This window comes from Micromys minutus (genome assembly GCF_963924665.1).
Source record: "Micromys minutus genome assembly, chromosome: 1".
Taxonomy (NCBI): domain Eukaryota; kingdom Metazoa; phylum Chordata; class Mammalia; order Rodentia; family Muridae; genus Micromys; species Micromys minutus.
The window spans coordinates 26,751,897-26,768,182 of NC_137969.1; the positions used below are offsets into that span (position 1 = coordinate 26,751,897).

Consider the following 16,286-nt stretch of genomic DNA (forward strand, 5'->3'; position numbering starts at 1 on the left):
AGATGCTCACAGGGTGAGACTAGAAGGAGTCATGTGATCACTGTTCTATCTTTAAAATTTTGCTCAAAAACAAAGAGGCTATTTTCCTTTAAAAGCTATTCCATACAATAGACAATTTCATGGATATATCTGCTCTTCTTTAAAAAAAAAAACTAACTGCTTTATTTTAGGAGTTGGTTTATTGGGTTTTAATAGCTCTGTTTTGTAGATATACTGGGGACACTTTATAGAAGCTATTCAGCTGAAATGCTTTTTCTTTTTTTTTTTTAATTTATTGGATATTTTTTATTTACATTTCAAATGATACCCCTTTTCCGGTTTCCCCTCCATACTCCCTAACCCAGCCCCCCTTCCTCTGCTTCTAGGAGGGTGTTCACCCACCCACTCCTTCCTGCCTCCCTGCCCTGACATTCCCCTACACTGGCCCATCAAGCCTTGGCAGGACTAAGGGCTTCTCCTCCCATTGATGCCCAACAAGGGTATCCTCTGCCACATGTGCATCTGAAGCCATGGGTCCCTCTGTGTGTACTCTGTGGTCCCTGGGAGCTCTGGATGGTTGGTATTGTTGTTCTTATGGGGTTGCAAACCTCTTCAGCTCCTTCAATTCTCTCTGTAACTTCTCCACTTGGGATCCCATTCTCAGTTCAATGGTTGGCTATGAACATCTGCCTCTGTATTTGTCAGGCTCTAGCAGAGCCTCTCAAGAGACAGCTAAATCAGACTCCCGTCAGCACATACTTCATGGCCTCAGCAATATTGTCTGAGTTTGATGGCTGTATATGGGCTGCATCCCCAGATGAGGCAGTCTCTGGATGGCCTTTGCTTCAGTCTCTGTTCCATACTTATTTCTCCATATTTCCTCCTGGGTTTATTCACTCCTTTTAAGAAGGACTGAAGCATTCATACTTTGGTCATCCTTCTTCTTGAGCTTCATGTGGTCTGTGAATTATATCTTGGATATTCTGAGCTTTTGGGCTAATATTTACTTATCAGTGAGTGCATAATGTGTGTGTGTGTGTGTGTGTGTGTGTGAGAGAGAGAGAGAGAGAGAGAGAGAGAGAGAGAGAGAGAGAGAGAGAGAGAGACAGACAGACAGAGACAGAGAGAGAGAGAGAGAGAGAGAGACAGAGACAGAGAGAGAGAGAGAGAGAGAGAGAGAGAGAGAGAGAGAGAGAGAGAGAGAGAGAGATTGGGTTCCTTTACTCAGGATGATATTCTCTAGTTCCATCCATTTGCCTAGGAATTTCATAAAGTCATTGTTTCTAATAGCTGAGTAGTACTCCATTGTGTAAGTGTACCACAATTTCTATATCCACTCTTCTGTTGAAGGATATCTGGGTTCTTTCCAGCTTCTGGCTATTATAAATAAGGCTGCTATGAACATGGTGGAGCATGTGTCCTTGTTATATGTTAGGACATCTTTTGGGTGTATGCCCAGGAGAGGTATTACTCGGGTAGTACTATGTCCTCAGGTAATACTATGTCCAGTTTTCTGAGGAACCACCAGACTGATTTCTAGAGTGATTGTACCAACTTCCAATCCCACCAACAATGGAGGAGTGCTTCTTTTTTTCCACACCCTTGCAAGCATCTGCTGTCACCTGAGCTTTTTTATGTTAGCCATTCTGACTGGTATGAGGTGGAATCTTAGGGTTGTTTTGATTTGCATTTCCCCCGATGACTAAGGATGTTGAACATTTCTTTAGGTGCTTCTCAGCCATTTGATATTCCTCAGTTGAGAATTCTTTATTTAGCTCTGTCCCCCATTTTAATAGGGTTATTTGATTCTCTGGAGTCTAACTTCTTGAGTTCTTATATATATTGGATATTAGCCCTGTATCAGATGTAGGATCGGTAAAGATCTTTTCCCAATCCATTGGTTGCTGTTTTATCCTAATGACAGTCCTTTAACCAGACTAATCAAAGGATACAGAGTATCAAAATTAACAAAAGCAGAAATGAAAGGAGAAACATAACAATAGAAACTGAGGAAATTCAAGAAATCATCAGAACCTACTACAAAAGCCTATAATTAATGAAACTGAAATATCTGGAGGAAACAGACAATTTTCTAGACAGATACCAGGTACCAAAGTTAAATCTGGATCAGATAAATGATCTAAACAGTCCCATAACCCCTAAATAAACAGAAACAGTCATTAGAAGTCTCCCAACCAAGAAAGAAGCAGAAGGAGGAGGAGGAGGAGGAGGAGGAGGAGGAGGAGGAGGGAGAAGCAGAAGAAGCAGAAGCAGAAGAAGAGAAGGAGGAGGAGGAAGAAGAACAGGAAGAAGAACAGAACCAGATGGGTTTAATGCAGAATTCTATCAGACCTTCATAGAAGACCTAATACCAATACTCTCCAAACTATTCCACAAAATAGAAACAGAAGGAATACTATCCAATTCCTTCTGTGAAGCCACAATTACACTTATACCTAAACCACACAAAAACCCAACAAGGAAAGAAAACTTCAGACCAATTTTTCTTATGAACATCGATGCAAAAATATTTAATAAAATTTTTGCAAACTGAATCCAAGAACATATCAAAATGATCATCCATCATGATCAAGTGGGCTTCATCCCAGGAATGCAGGGATGGTTCAATATACAGAAATCCATCAACATAACCCGCCACATAAACAAACAGTATGGCCACTGTTATAGTCACTGTTCCTGCTCTGTCCACTGTAATATAGGGCACTGTTTAATTTTTCTTAGTACCTGTTTGCAATTAAAAGAGAAAAGCTAAAATCTTGTCTTTCAAGAAAGAAAAAAAGTTTTTAGGATGACAATTAAAAAAAAACAAAATTTGATTATCAAAAATATTTATTTACAATTTATCTAAGCACAATCAACTTAAACTTATACTTTCTCAGGACTAATCAAAAACCCATACATTTTCTCTATTTTGGTAAGACAGCTGTCATTAAAACTACTATGCTATGTTTTGTGGGAAATAATGTTAGGATCTGAGACCCTATTTGCTGGTTTCTCCCGACCATACAGTGCTTTCCAGGAGCTACCAGATGTGTATGTTAACTATAGTTTGGCTTGATGATGATCTGACTCTGATAGTCATATCAGACTGGGGAGCACCGGTCTATTTTAGACACTATTTTAAACAGTGAAATTACTCGGAATGAGTAAATTTTCTACATGCTGTTTACTATGTTGGAAAAAAAATCCTCCTTTCCTAGTTAGATATTTCAGTGTATATACTGGCACATAGTCTGAATGAAAATTGGATTTTTGTGATTGCCTTTTTATACTCTGTATAATGTAATTGTGCTATAAAGCCCTTTATTCCATGAATACTATGTAGTAATTGTTTTGGATTTTTAAACCAGTCTTGAATTCCTAGACAATTAATTCTCTTCTGGTTATGATATATAACACTTTTTCTGTGTTACTGGATTTGGTTTGTAGCAGATGTGCAGCGTTGTCTTCATGTTGGATCCCCCCTAACATTTGGAGTCAGGGATATTTCTGACTTGGACTTTGTTGCCTGCCTTTGGATCCCTTTCCCCTGGCTGGGCTGCCTTGTCTGGTCTCAGTGGGAGAGAATGCACTTAGTCCTAATGCAATTTGATATGCCAGGGTGGGTTGGTACCCCTGTGGGTGAGGGAAAAGATGGGGCAAGTGCGGTGGAATGGTGGGACAGGGAGGAGAGGGAGGGGAGCTGTGATCAGGATGTAAAGTGAATAAATAAATTTATGAAAAAGGAGTACTTTTAAGTTAAAAAAATAAGGGACAGATTTTCTACAAATCTACCTTTAGCATATTGTAATTTTTTACAATTAAAAAAGCTAATAATTTGGGTCGAGTCACTGTATGTATCACAGGCTCACACAGGCCAGCATCAGGGCAGTTCTCATCCATGCTGATCACCATTTGTGCTGTCTCCATCAAAACTTTCAAATTAGGCAGTTGTATTATATTATAATATACTTTTGCATGGCATATTGACATAATACATTTAATAAACTATTTAATAAATACTATATATTTCAAATACCCTTGATGGTACAGATTAAGAAGAATACATATTTCAACTAAAACTATGATTTTTATTATAGAATATCCAGGGTATCTCCAAGCACCCAATTCAGATTTCTAAGCCTCGGAATTTTAAAGGTAATACATTATTTCCTATCTTGTTAAAATTACCAGAGCATTTCTTAAAACCCAGAGCTGTTTACAATTACTGTCTTACAATATAACTTTTATTCTTTTCTGAAGTTCTCTTCTATGTTTGCATGACCAGTATTTAAACCTACATTGAAAAAATAAAAAGCAGCTCTAAGTGCTATGGTACCTCCCTCTTAGCAGTTTATGCATTAAAATAGATGGTAATTATACCAGGGAAATATCTCCCTTCCCACTGTCCCTCCCCCATCAACTTCCCAATAAAGAACAAACAAATGCACACACAATAGCACTGGCTTTTTAATAAAGCTAAAGTTTCCTGGAGATGTTTATAACAGCATATGAAAATTCTTTCTTTTGAGCTATCCAACTTGTAATGCTAATGGTTACAATCCTTAAAAAGAAAATACAGTGCTGCTGCTTTGCTGTGGGCATTGACCCAGGAGGTACAGTAATACTGCCAAAGCTAAGAGCATGCCTTTCTAAATACACATCATCACCTTGAGCAGCTGTCCTTTTGTGGTGTCTCCGGTGGGAACCACATAGCTTCCAGTCAGTGGGGCTTAGTCTCCAGTGCTTTGCTAGAGTGGTTTTAGGTGTCAGTGTCTGACATTTTACTTTCTTTATCATAATTGTGGACAGAGCAGAAAATTTTGATAATAGAAAAGTTTTGTTATCTTCCAGTGGTATTTATTTTTTATGAATTACTAGAAATGTCAAAAATTTTAAATGTGAACTTTTATTTATGGATGATATTGAAATATCTCTATATGAAGAATTACTGCAAGTCAGATAATAGTGAAACTCACCACATGCTTTTGAAATGACAGTTCAAGGTAAAGAAGAGGAGATTGTTACCATCTCTCCAAGAACCCTGTTTGTGTCCTCTGAAGGCCACACCTTCCTGGCAGCAGGTACATGCATAGGATGGTAGAGGGATGCCACTGTTTGAATAGCTTGCTTTGTCATTCTCATGTGGTTTAAAATATTTACCAATAATGATATATATATCATATATATATATATATATATATATATATATATATATATATATATATATATGGAGAGAGAGAGAGAGAGAGAGAGAGAGAGAGAACTCATAAAGCAGACACTTATCTGAAACAAAGATTTCTTATGCACTTTAAGGAATAACACATCTTTAGCTTTCGGGGTCCCTCATTTTGCTGCATTTTGATCCCAGATAATTCCCACATAACTCATTCAATCTGCTTCTTCCTCTTTTGTCTTCCCCCAGTCCCTCCCTTACCCACTCAATCAGCACTGCTAGCCACTATGCTCCTGTACTTCAGGCCCTTGCAGCCCTTTCTTTCTTCCTCTTCTGTCTTTGTTCATTGTAATTTTCTTAAGGTCTAGAAGCAGGGGAGCTGGCTACCTCACCATGACACCAGATTTCCACATACACACTATTCTCTCCCAAACTATACCTTGATCCATTTTTTCCATTTCTCCCCTTCTGACATACCAAGTGATTTACTCATAATGTCTGCTAGAATGTAAATTTCATGGAGGAAGGGTTCACTGACATACCCCAAGGGGATCCTGACACACCAGAGGCCCTTCACAAAGTTGTGATAAATGTAGACAATGAATGGACACTGCCCATTCTGGAGGCCTCGTTGGCCTTCAAGAGGAAGCACAGGTCTGAGGGATTGCTGGCATAGGAAAGAACCTGTATTCCTAAGGCTAAGAGTCTGTCAGATAGGAAGAGGTGTGATGACCTTGAGCCCCACAGAGAGGCAGACTGAGAGTGGCTTAGAGTGAGTCAGTGATAGGGGTACCACAAACTGACCCAGACTCTGTCTCACAGACTTTTCACAGATTGAGTTGCGCATTCTTGCACATTTATCTGGGGATCCAGAGCTTTTGAAGTTATTCCAGGAATCCGAAAGAAATGATGTATTTTCTACCCTGACTTCACAGTGGTAAGATAACAAAACAAGGCACAATGGTATCTGATTTGCAGGAATGCTAACATAAATTTTTAAGTTATTCCAAAGCTATATTCATAAGAAAGAAGTTAATTTTTCTGTAATTGTTAATCATTTTGAAAACTAGAGTTGATGACTGGGAAGCCAAAAGCTTCCTAATTATGAAGGAGCTGATGACTCATCCCAGTAGACACCAGGGTAAGAGGAATGGGAAGTAGGAAGTCACAAGCTGCAAGTGTGAACTGTGGGCCTCCTATGAGGTCATTGTCCTTTTCTGTGCCTACCCAACCCTTTCCCTGCAGAGGGCAGGAATATAGGGACCTCAGGTGGCAGCCCCCAACTCTGTGATTCACTCTGGGAACTCCAGCAGCCAGTGACTTCAGGTTGTGTTGAGGCATGCCTCTCTAGCCTCCCTGCCAGCAGAGTCTACCTTTGTTTCTGAATCACCATTCCTGGGCACTAACTTTTCTTCCTCCCAGTGGAAGCTTGCCACATACCTGCTAGGCAGGTAAAAAGAGCAGGTGCAGGATTCTATCTCCTTTTATTTTATTTTTTGTTAAGTTTGACAAAATGTATTGTAATTTTAGTAAAGACATTCAGCTCAGTCATCTCTCTCCATCTTAACCTCAAGTTAATTTGTTATTTGAGTTGAGTAAAGAACATATAGGAGAGGTGTCATATCAACAGTAAAATGCACAAATAGACAGTCTGTGGACATGAAAGTTAAATGTATGTATCTTGATATACTTAAATCATGTATGAACTAATAGTGCTATGTACATTTCCATCGTTTTACTTGGGGCTTATTAAGTAAAATAAAATGTAGTGAATGAAGTGTTAGGAATACCACAGGCTGCTTCTTGGAAGTCATTACATTAAAAATTGCCTTGTGAATAATCACCAACCATGAAACTCACCAAAGCTGCCCCCAAATTTAACATTGTAACTTTCAAGGATATTTTATCATTTCTTTTGCCTGTGAGTATTAAAAATGCATTAACTGTCCCATCTAAAAAGCCCGTATACAATATAAAAAATACTAAATGAACACCCTAAATACAGAAATCTTAGAGCATATGTGATGAGAGACTCACAATGGAAATGTGTCTGAAGAAGCATTTCTGTCCTATTTCAGTCTCTAACTGTGAGGATGCAGGATTCTATCTCTTATTCCCTGATGGAGTGACAGTGCTCCATGGGCCACATCTGCTGTACCCCACTTTCCAGTTAAAGGGGTGCTCTGCTGTGGTCTGGAAAATCTAGAGACTAACTCCTTGGATCATGAGGGTGCTCACCTAACCAGATACACCACTGAGTCAGCATTCTGCTATAAGGAAGAGAAGGAGCAGGTTGCTGCTGGTGGAAGGTCCCTGCCTCAGCTGTCACTGCCCCTTCACCTTGAGTCTCTTCCATCAGCCTGTTCCCTTTTCCCTCACTTTCATCTCACCTGCTGAACACTCCTTGTGTCAGGAGCTTTCCAGAAAGGGTGATCCTGACCCCCAGACATGGTCCTGCCCTTGCCTCTCAAGTACTTATCTCTGTTGTTAGTCTTCCCAAAGACATGTGATCATCATGGGGACAGGACTGCATACCTCCAGGTTAGGCATCACTTACTGGTCTTCTCTGGCTCTTATTTACATAATATAGGTCAGGAAGTACTCTATGTAAAAGAGCTAGAGTTGTGGGTGAGAGTATAGTTCTACTGTTCGCCAAGCTGGTCTTAAGAGGGAGTAACAATGGAAATTGTGCTTGATAGGGGCAGCTACAAGGGATGAACAGTATGGTGGTTTGAGTAAAAATGGACCCCATAGTCTCATATTGAATGTTTAGTCACTTAGAAGGAATTGGAGGTGTAGCCCTGTTGGAGGAAGTATGTCACTGGAAGTAGACTTTGAGGTCTCAAAAGCCCTTGGTAGGCCCAATCTCTCTCTCTCTCTCTGCCTGCAAATCAGGATGTAGCTTGCAACTACTTCTTCAGTACCATGCCTGCCATGCCTGTAGCCTGGCTCCCTACTCTGATGACTGTGGACTATACCTCTTAAACTATAAACAAGTCACCAGCCAAATGCTTTCTTTTATAAGGGTTTCTGTGGCCATGGTGTCTTTTGACAGCAATAAAGCAGTGACCGGGACAAACAGAATCCTTGCTAAGTATAATAAGAGGGGTTCTGGATAGAAGTGAGGATTTGATCAAGAGCCAAGTCTGGCTTACAAGCATCAGCTCAGAGTCTTTCCATCTACCATCTTCCAGTGACTATATTTCATTCTGACCCCATTCTCTGCCCTCTTTCTCAGCTATGCCCTAACCTTCTGTAATGCTGCCCTTTAAGACAAATGACTTCTAACTTGGCCAGGGCCCTTTCTCAGATCCTGCCTTCCTGAATCCACCAGATGTATATTTGGTCCTCACTGTCCTGCTCCCATGCTCAGCTGCCCAGCACCTCCACCTGATGTCTGGCTGTGGGTCTATTCATCTGCTTTCATCTGCTGTTGAGATGAAGTCTCTCAGAAGAGCATAATGCTCTGCTCTTGTCTGCAAGCATAGTGGATTATTATTAATAGTATAAGGAGTTGACTTTCTCATATGGTATGGGTCACAAGTTGGGTCAGTCATTGATTGGCCATTCCCTCAAACTTTGTTCTATTTTTACTCCTGCACATCTTGTAGGCAGGAAAAATCTGAGGTCAAAGGTTTTTATGAGTGGGTTGGTATCTCCCTCCACCGGAAGCTTCACCTGGCTGTAGGAGATGGGCACTTTGGTCTCTAAATTCCCCGCTGCTAGAAGTCTCAGATATGGTCACTCCCATAGATTCCCAGGAGCCCCCCCCATCCCAGATCTCCATCTAGCTCCAGAGATGCTCCCCCACTAATATGCTCCCCCCCTCTCCCTCTCCCTCTCCCTCTCCCATTCCCTCTCCCTCTCCCTCTCCCTCTCTCCCTCTCCCTCTCTCTCTCTCTCTCTCTCTCTCTCTCTCTCTCTCTCATCTTCTCCCACAACCCCCTCCACATCTGATCTCCACCCCCCCCAGCTCTCTTTTTACCCAGTTTCCTTCCTTCATCAACCTCCAATATCTATATGTTATTTCCCCTTCTGTGTGAGATTCAAGCATCCTCCCTAGCATTCCTTGTTACACAGCTTCTTTGGGTCTAAGGACTGTAGCATGCTTATCTTGTACTTTATGGTTAATATCCACCTATAAGTGAGTACACACCATGTGCGTCAAACAGGCTGATATTTTCTAGTCCCATCCATTTACTTGCAAATTTTCTGATGTCCTTGTTTTTAATAGCTGAGTAGTATTCCGTTGTACAAATGTACCATATTTTCTTTCTCTATTCTACAGTTGAGGGACATCTAGGTTGTTTCCAGTTTCTGGCTATTACAAATAAAGCTGCTATAAATATAGTTGAGCAATTGCTCTTGTGTTATAGTGAGCCATCTTTTGGGTATATTCCCAAGAGTGGTATAGCTGAGTTTTGTGGGTTAGAACTAGTCCCAATTTTCTTTTCTTTTTTTTCTTTCTTTCTTTTTTTTTCAGGGTGGAGAATTCAGGCTACATATTTACTGTATTTTGTAAACATGAAGGACTAAGATAGTAAAATGTAGCTATTATGAAAGATGAACTGTTATCCAAATTTTAAAAGCCTGCTTCCTGTCTCTGCATTGGCAATGGTATCAGAGATTATCCATTGATTTCTTTCTTCCTAAAACAGAGCCTTGAGTAAGCGAGGCTGGCTGCCTTTTAAGCTCACTATACAGCTGAGGGTTACCTTGAACTTCTAATTCTCTTGCTTCCAACCTCTCAGGGCCTGAGATTACAGGAATGCACTACCATGCCTACTTTTTTATGCAGTGCTGGAGATGGTATGTAGGGCTTTGCAATTTTAGGCAAGCACTCTACCAGCTGAGCGAAATTTCAAACCCTTTCCAATTTCATTCAGAATTTATGACATAACAGTGAAACACTAAAAATTAAAACAAAACCAACAATGAAGTCTTTTTATCAGCCATTCATTTTCAAGCCCCCACATGGAATGTGGTAGGGAAATATCTGTAGGAATACAATTTACTGTCTGCTCCTTCACTCAGAAGTAGCCCTGTGTCTGTCCAGTCCACATTTAGAACTTTGTCTTCATGAGCAGCTAGATCACAGAGAGGAGCCTTACAGCTTCTTGTATCCCATGGCGTCACAATCTAAAGAGCCTGAGATCAGCTGCTGTTCATGGGTAGGAGACCACTCCACTGATGTTACACAGCCTGTATGTGAGGTGAGGGACAGCGACACCAAAGCACCATCTTTAGTTCGGGGATCACACAGTCTAGTGTGCCTATCTGTGCTTCCAGATGCCAAATGTTTACAAAGGGGAGAATTGGAAATACAATTAAACACTTAATTTTCTGCCAGAGTTGACTTAAGACCGCCAGACTCAACATCCCACACTCTAATTGTGTGATCCCAAGATGCACTGCAGATTTCTTCAGCATCTGACCAAAGTACTGAGAAAATTACTTCTGTGTGGTCAGAGAAAGTCGCCAAGAGTGTTCTTGTTAGTCCCAATTGTTCCGGTTTTTTTTTTTTTGCTTCTCTTCTTGGTCGATTTGTGGGTTCTTCTATTTCATCTTTATCTGAAGGGACTGTAGACCAGATCTTTAGCATCTTATCCCAGGAACTACTGCAAAACTTGGAGCTATCGATGGCTATGGCATCCACACTCCCAGCATGCCCTCGGCAGCATGCAGAGCTTTCATTTTGTTCCTCTCTGCGTTCCACTCCCATAAGAGAATAGTCTGGTCCATCGAGGCCATCAGGAGTAGGCAGGACAAACTGTCTTTTTTCACCCAAACTACATCTTTTACAACATTTTTATGTTCCACAATTGTCATTATTGACTTTCCTTCCAAGGGCCAGATCCAAGAAGTCTTATTATAAGAACCAGACAGGATCCATTCGTCTGCCCCTCTGACCGAGCCAGCCGATCCAGTCACCGTGGAACATGCACTGCTCTGGCTGGGGTGCCGTGTATTTTTCCACATATACTAGTTCCATGACCTCTTCCGATGAAATGTTCTCCAGCTCCACGTGTTTGACCAAGGATATTCAAAGAAACTGGCCCTTGATAAGGAAATCAAACTCGACAAGTTTGTGGAGTTCATTTTTGGTCTCCAGCAATTTATTGATAATGTTACTAAGGTTGGCAACTTCCAAGGTGGCAGGGATTGAGAAAGATACCTGATCCACTGCACATTTCTTGTTCTCGGTGTAGAAGTGTGCCTGGAGTTGTGTCATAGCAGAAAGTAAACACGAGGCTTCTCCACAAAGATGTGCACGTTGATAATCAAGTAGCTCTAAGGTAGACGGTGCCGTAAGCACAGTAGAAGCTAGGCTTCAGTTATCTTCCTCGGGTTTCTACAGACCAAACGGTGAGGTTCTATTTCCACCGATGCCCAGCCCGCACACATCAACTACCTGTTCTTTTTTTGTGAATCATTCTAACTAGTTCCAGTTTTCTAAGAAACAAACAAATTGATTTCCAAAGTAGCTGTACAAGTTTGCACTCTTGCTAGCAATGAGTGTTCCTATTGCTTCACATCCTCACCAGCATGTGCTGTCACTTGAGTGTGTGATCTTTGCCATGATAGGCATAAGGTGGAATCTCAGAGTCATTTTGATTTGCATTTCCCTGATGACTAAGGACAGTGAATATTTCTTTAAACGGTTCTCAGCCATTATAAATTCTTCTATTGAGAATTCGTTATTTGAGCTGTACCACATTTTAAATTAGGTTATTTGGTTTGTTGATGTCTGATTTCTAGAGTCCCTTATAGATTTTGGATATTAACTCTCTGTTGGATGTAGAGTGGGTAAAGACCTTTTCCCATTCTGTTGGCTGCCAGTTTGTACTATTGACCGTGTCCTTTGCCTTACAGAAGCTTTACAGTTTTCTAATGTCCCATTTATTATTTGTTGATCTTAGTGCCTATATTTTCTGTTCAGAAAGGTTTCTCCTGTGCCAATGAGTTCAAAGTTATTCCCCATTTCTTTTCTAATAGGTGAGTGTATTCAGTTTTATGTTGAGATCTTTGATCCACATGGACTTGAGTTTTGCACAGGGTGATATATATGGGTCTCTTTGCATTCTTCTACATGCAGACATCCAGTTAGACTGGCACTATATGTTGAAGATGCTTTCTTTTCTCCATTGTATGCTTTTGGCTTTGTCAAAGTCAAGTGTCCATAGGTGTCTGGGTTTATTTCTGATTCTTTGATTCTATTCCATGAATTAACTTGTTTGTCTCTGTACCAATACCATGTGTTTTTTTGGACCTTTAAAGAGCAATTTTTAATAAAAAGCACTTGGTAACCCTAACAAATTTGTTCATAAATTGAAATGATAGTAACCAAACCCACCAATTTCCACAAATTAAATCAATTTTAGGCAAAGTAATCTCAATGTTTCATCATTTATTTAGATGTTGAAGCTCTCACACTGTTTTTACAAGCTGATGAACACTGACAAACTATTTCTCCCACAGAACTATAACCACACATTCTCAGACAGTATAAATATATGGTTGGGCTAACATTAATACATATCACTGTTTTATCGATTACATAATAAAACAAATGATCTTGTATCCAATTATTAAGTTACATAGCTCAAAAGGTGATAAGATATTTCTGCTCAGTTCTCTAGCAGATGCCACGTTTTCTTTTTTGCAAGAGTTTGGGAAGAGAAGGAAAACCATAGTTCAAACAAGCTGAAAACTTCTGATAGGTATGGAAAACACAAGAATTTCATGAATTTTGACTAAGAATTGGTTAGTACAACAATATATCTCTACGTCTTAAAAATATTTACTAAATTAAAGAGCATACTTGACATGTTCTGCACAAGACAAAGGCAACATATTACTAAAAATATTTAATAGCCCCCTGTGGTTTCTTTCTCAGGCCCTTCCTGTTAGGCTGCACCTGAGTACAAACATTAAATTAACTATAAGGCTTTTTGTCTGGAGACATTATTGAAGATACATGCTTCTGTAACAAAGTTGATTTTCAAATGAGGTTTCTCAAAACAGCACAAAATAAGACAAAAACATTAAATAATCACCAAAAGACTTAGTTTAAAAAATGATGACTAAGCAAACCTGATGTGTTCTGGTGCATGTGTGGGAGATGTAAACACAGAGTGAGCTGGCAGATAAGGAGAGAAGCCCTGCAGTGTTTGAAATGACTGAAGGAATACACCATGGGAGGTCTAGGGAGTTCTTAGTTCCTGGGATTTGGGTTCTGTATGATGCTAAAAATATATAAGTGTTTTAGCACCTGATCCTTCTAACTTCCTTCTAGACTGATAGTATTCTGGTACAGGAGTGCGTTTAATGACAACTCAACACCTCATTTTAGGGAAGGTCAGTCGGTACAAATAATGAGCACATTTTAAATGCTGACCAGCGAAAGCCTTTTTCTATGTGTCCAAACATGGTGATCGTAGCCCAGTTATAGAGGTTGCAATTCTGTTAAACTTGTGGCCTGGAAGAACTGTTTTTTAATATTCCTGTGGGGCTTCAGTAGACTTATTTATAAGCCGACACATTGGGTAATTATGGATGACAAATCAGGTCCTATCTGAAGTCCCACTTCCAAGGCAATGGCATCAGGCACCCCAGTTTTATTGAATTCAAAAGTTGTTTCTATGACCATTGGAATCCTTGAGGCAGAGCTACATTTTAGGTGGCACTTCTTCAGATACAGAAGTTGCTTGCTGTTAAAAGCTCTGTGCTGTCACTTGTGCTACCACCCTGTCTCTAGTGATCCCCGAGAAGTTCCAGCACATCTTGAGAGTACTCAACACCAACATTGATGGGTAGGGGAAATAGCCTTCACCATCACTGTCATCAAGAGTGTGGGGTGGAGATATGCTCATGCGGTGTTGAAGAAAGCAGATATTGACCTCACCAAGAAGGCTGGAGAAGTCACGGAGGATAAAGTGTAGTGTGTGATCATCATGAAGCAAAACCCACAACAGCACAAGATCCCAGCTGGTTCTTAAACAGACAGAAGGATGGGAAGGATGGGAAATAGACAACAAGCTGTGTGAGGACCTGCAATGCCTGAAGAAAATTCGAGCCCGTGGGGGCTGAGCCACTTCTGGGGCCTTTTTATCCTTGGTCAGCACACCAAGACCACTGGCTGCAGGGGCCATACTATATGTATCCAAGAAGAAATGAGTCTCTGGGCCTTTGCTGTTAATAAATAGTTTATATATCAAGAAAACAAAACTAAACTAAACTAAAAACTCCACGCTGCTTTTGTCTTATGAATTGTACTGCATCTTCATATTTCATTCTAGCTTCAGTTAATGCTAGGGAAACAAGCACTGGAACTCTGCCAAGGCCTGTGACACATGTTCTTCAATACAGCAACCAGGTTCTTCATGGAACTTAATCTTCACAAGACTTAAGCAGTCATCAACAATCTGGTTGGATGGTGGTACACCATCATCAAAAGACCAGTTATAAACACGAATGCCTTCTTTCTTCACAAAAGTAGTGTTGTAAGTTGCTTCACATACTTTTACTATTGTAGTAACTCCATGCTTCTTAAGTTCCTCTATAAATTTGTTTAAGGTCACATTGATTGGATTGTGTGTAATGGGAAATCTCATGCTCTTGTATGTGACTTCCACAGGAGAAGGGCGGTTCATTCGAGCCATGTTAATTTAGCTTAAAAAAACACCCAAGAGGATTATGAAATAATTTAAAAATGGAATACAAAAATAATTCAAAACAAAAAACAAAATAAAACAAAAATAGCCTGAAGTCTACTTCAATATTCAGTATACTCCACTTGAAATTCCCAGTGCTTTGGAGTATGAATCGGGAGAAACCGGCAATGAAATGGACCTCCCAACAAGAAGCAGTGATTCTTCAATCCAGTAATACTGAGGCAACACAAAGGAAGTGCACTGAGCTTCACCCCATCCAGGTCTGAGCACTTGTGTAAAATGCTCTGCAAATTTCAATTCAACACGCCTGTGTCCAGGTTATCCACTCTTATTTATGGGACTTCTTGGTGGAGTAGTAATGAATTTCTACAGTTCTCTTGTCTGCACAGAGGCCATGCTGTGCCCAGCAGTAATCTCCACTGCCCTTCAGACACTCCATAAATGTGTGACCGAGAACTCCACAGAACCGAGGCTATGGTCTGGCTAATCCAAGGGAAGTTCATGAATCTAGAATCTACTCAGTCCACAAGGCTGGACATCTCAACTGGTCTTCAGTAGAGATTCTGGGATCCCAGTGAAGGGATGGACTTGCTAACAAGGTGACAGCAATCAGGGAAATAACCACCCTATGGTTTTAATTACTATTGCTCTGTAGTACAGGTTGAAATCAGGACCGGTTCTTTTATCCACATGATTGTTTTAGCTATTGTAGGTTTTTTTGATTTTTCCCATATGAAGCTGAGAATTGCTCTTTCAAGGTCTGTAAAGAATTGTGTTGGAATGTTGATGGGAATTGCATTGAATCTGTAGATCGCCTTTGATAAGATGGCCATTTTTACTATGTTAATGCTACTGATCCATGAGCATGGAAGCTCTTTCCATCTTTTGACATCTTCAGTTTCTCTATTTAGGGTCTTGAAGTTCTTGTCATACAGGTCTTTTACTTGCTTGCTTAGAGTTACACAAAGATACATTATTTATGGCTATTATAAAGGGTGTTGTTTCCATAATTTCTTTCTCAGCCCAATTATCATTTGTATAAAGGAGGAATACTGACTTTTATTTTTAGTTAATTTTATAATCAGCCACTTTACTGAAGGTATTTATTAGCTGTTGGAGTTCTCTCATAGTATTTTTGGGGTCACATATATATATTGTCATATCATCAAGGGAATGCAAATTGCAATACTTTTGATTTTTTGTTTCCAATTTGCATTCTCTTGATCTCCTTTACTTGTCTTATTGCTTTAGCTAGAATTTCAAGTACTGTATTGAAAAGATAAGTTGACAACCTTGTCTTGTCCATGATTTTAGTGGAATTGCTTTAAGCTTCTCTCCATTTAATTAGATGTTGACTATTGGCTTGGGTGAGATTCTGATAGGTCTGCCTTTATATGTTACTTGATCTTTTTCCTTTGTAGCTTTTAATGTTTTTTGTTCTGTACATTTATTGCTTT

The 16,286-nt window shown here is 40.0% G+C and overlaps 1 protein-coding gene and 3 pseudogenes across 4 annotated transcripts in view; 2 read left to right on the top strand and 2 right to left on the bottom strand.

Annotated features, from left to right (window-relative positions):
* The window catches only part of POLN (DNA polymerase nu), a gene marked incomplete at its 3' end in the record, with an annotated part of 145,705 nt that overhangs the window by 84,916 nt on the left and 44,503 nt on the right, over positions 1–16,286 (top strand). Inside the window, exons 17-19 of the mRNA XM_080938973.1 lie at positions 4,080–4,137; positions 4,986–5,063; positions 5,978–6,092. Coding sequence (XP_080795099.1) covers positions 4,080–4,137; positions 4,986–5,063; positions 5,978–6,092 — 251 coding nt within the window. The remainder of the gene's footprint in view (positions 1–4,079; positions 4,138–4,985; positions 5,064–5,977; positions 6,093–16,286) is intronic.
* LOC308437829 (ribosome biogenesis protein WDR12-like) lies at positions 10,118–11,387 on the bottom strand (annotated as a pseudogene). The gene has a single exon. The product of its transcript is annotated as a ribosome biogenesis protein WDR12-like (transcript).
* On the bottom strand, positions 13,783–14,817 carry LOC308434490 (protein tyrosine phosphatase type IVA 1-like; annotated as a pseudogene). Its single transcript has 2 exons — positions 14,402–14,817; positions 13,783–13,877 (listed from the first exon to the last, which is right to left on the bottom strand). The product of its transcript is annotated as a protein tyrosine phosphatase type IVA 1-like (transcript).
* LOC308434504 (small ribosomal subunit protein uS13-like) lies at positions 13,892–14,361 on the top strand (annotated as a pseudogene). Its single transcript has one exon. The product of its transcript is annotated as a small ribosomal subunit protein uS13-like (transcript).